Source organism: Alligator sinensis, unplaced genomic scaffold (assembly GCF_000455745.1).
Source record: "Alligator sinensis unplaced genomic scaffold, ASM45574v1 scaffold1391_1, whole genome shotgun sequence".
NCBI lineage: Eukaryota > Metazoa > Chordata > Crocodylia > Alligatoridae > Alligator > Alligator sinensis.
Window position 1 is genome coordinate 52,716 of NW_005842761.1, and position 223 is coordinate 52,938.

Sequence of the window (223 nt, forward strand, 5' to 3'; positions counted from 1 at the left end):
GGTTAACCTACCTGTCTCCTGGATGAGCAGAGGAGGGGGTACATAAGTGTGAAGGGGATGCTTTGAATCCCAGTTGAGGATTGCCCTTGTTCGGTGCCAGGATGGACAGGCTGCGGCGGGTGCTGAGGAGGAGGTGGGCCAAGGTGCTCTCCATGGGAGAAGAGAGCAGCAGGGAGCCTGGGCAGGAGGATCGGGGCCCCACCTGCCGGGATGAGGAGGGGCC

The 223-nt window shown here is 62.3% G+C and overlaps 1 protein-coding gene across 1 annotated transcript in view; it reads left to right on the forward strand.

Moving 5' to 3' along the window:
• The first annotated feature begins 210 nt into the window (after positions 1–210).
• The window catches only part of LOC102380515, a 6,260-nt gene continuing 6,247 nt past the window's right edge, over positions 211–223 (forward strand). The window contains exon 1 of the mRNA XM_006034680.3: positions 211–220. Coding sequence (XP_006034742.1) covers positions 211–220 — 10 coding nt within the window. The remainder of the gene's footprint in view (positions 221–223) is intronic.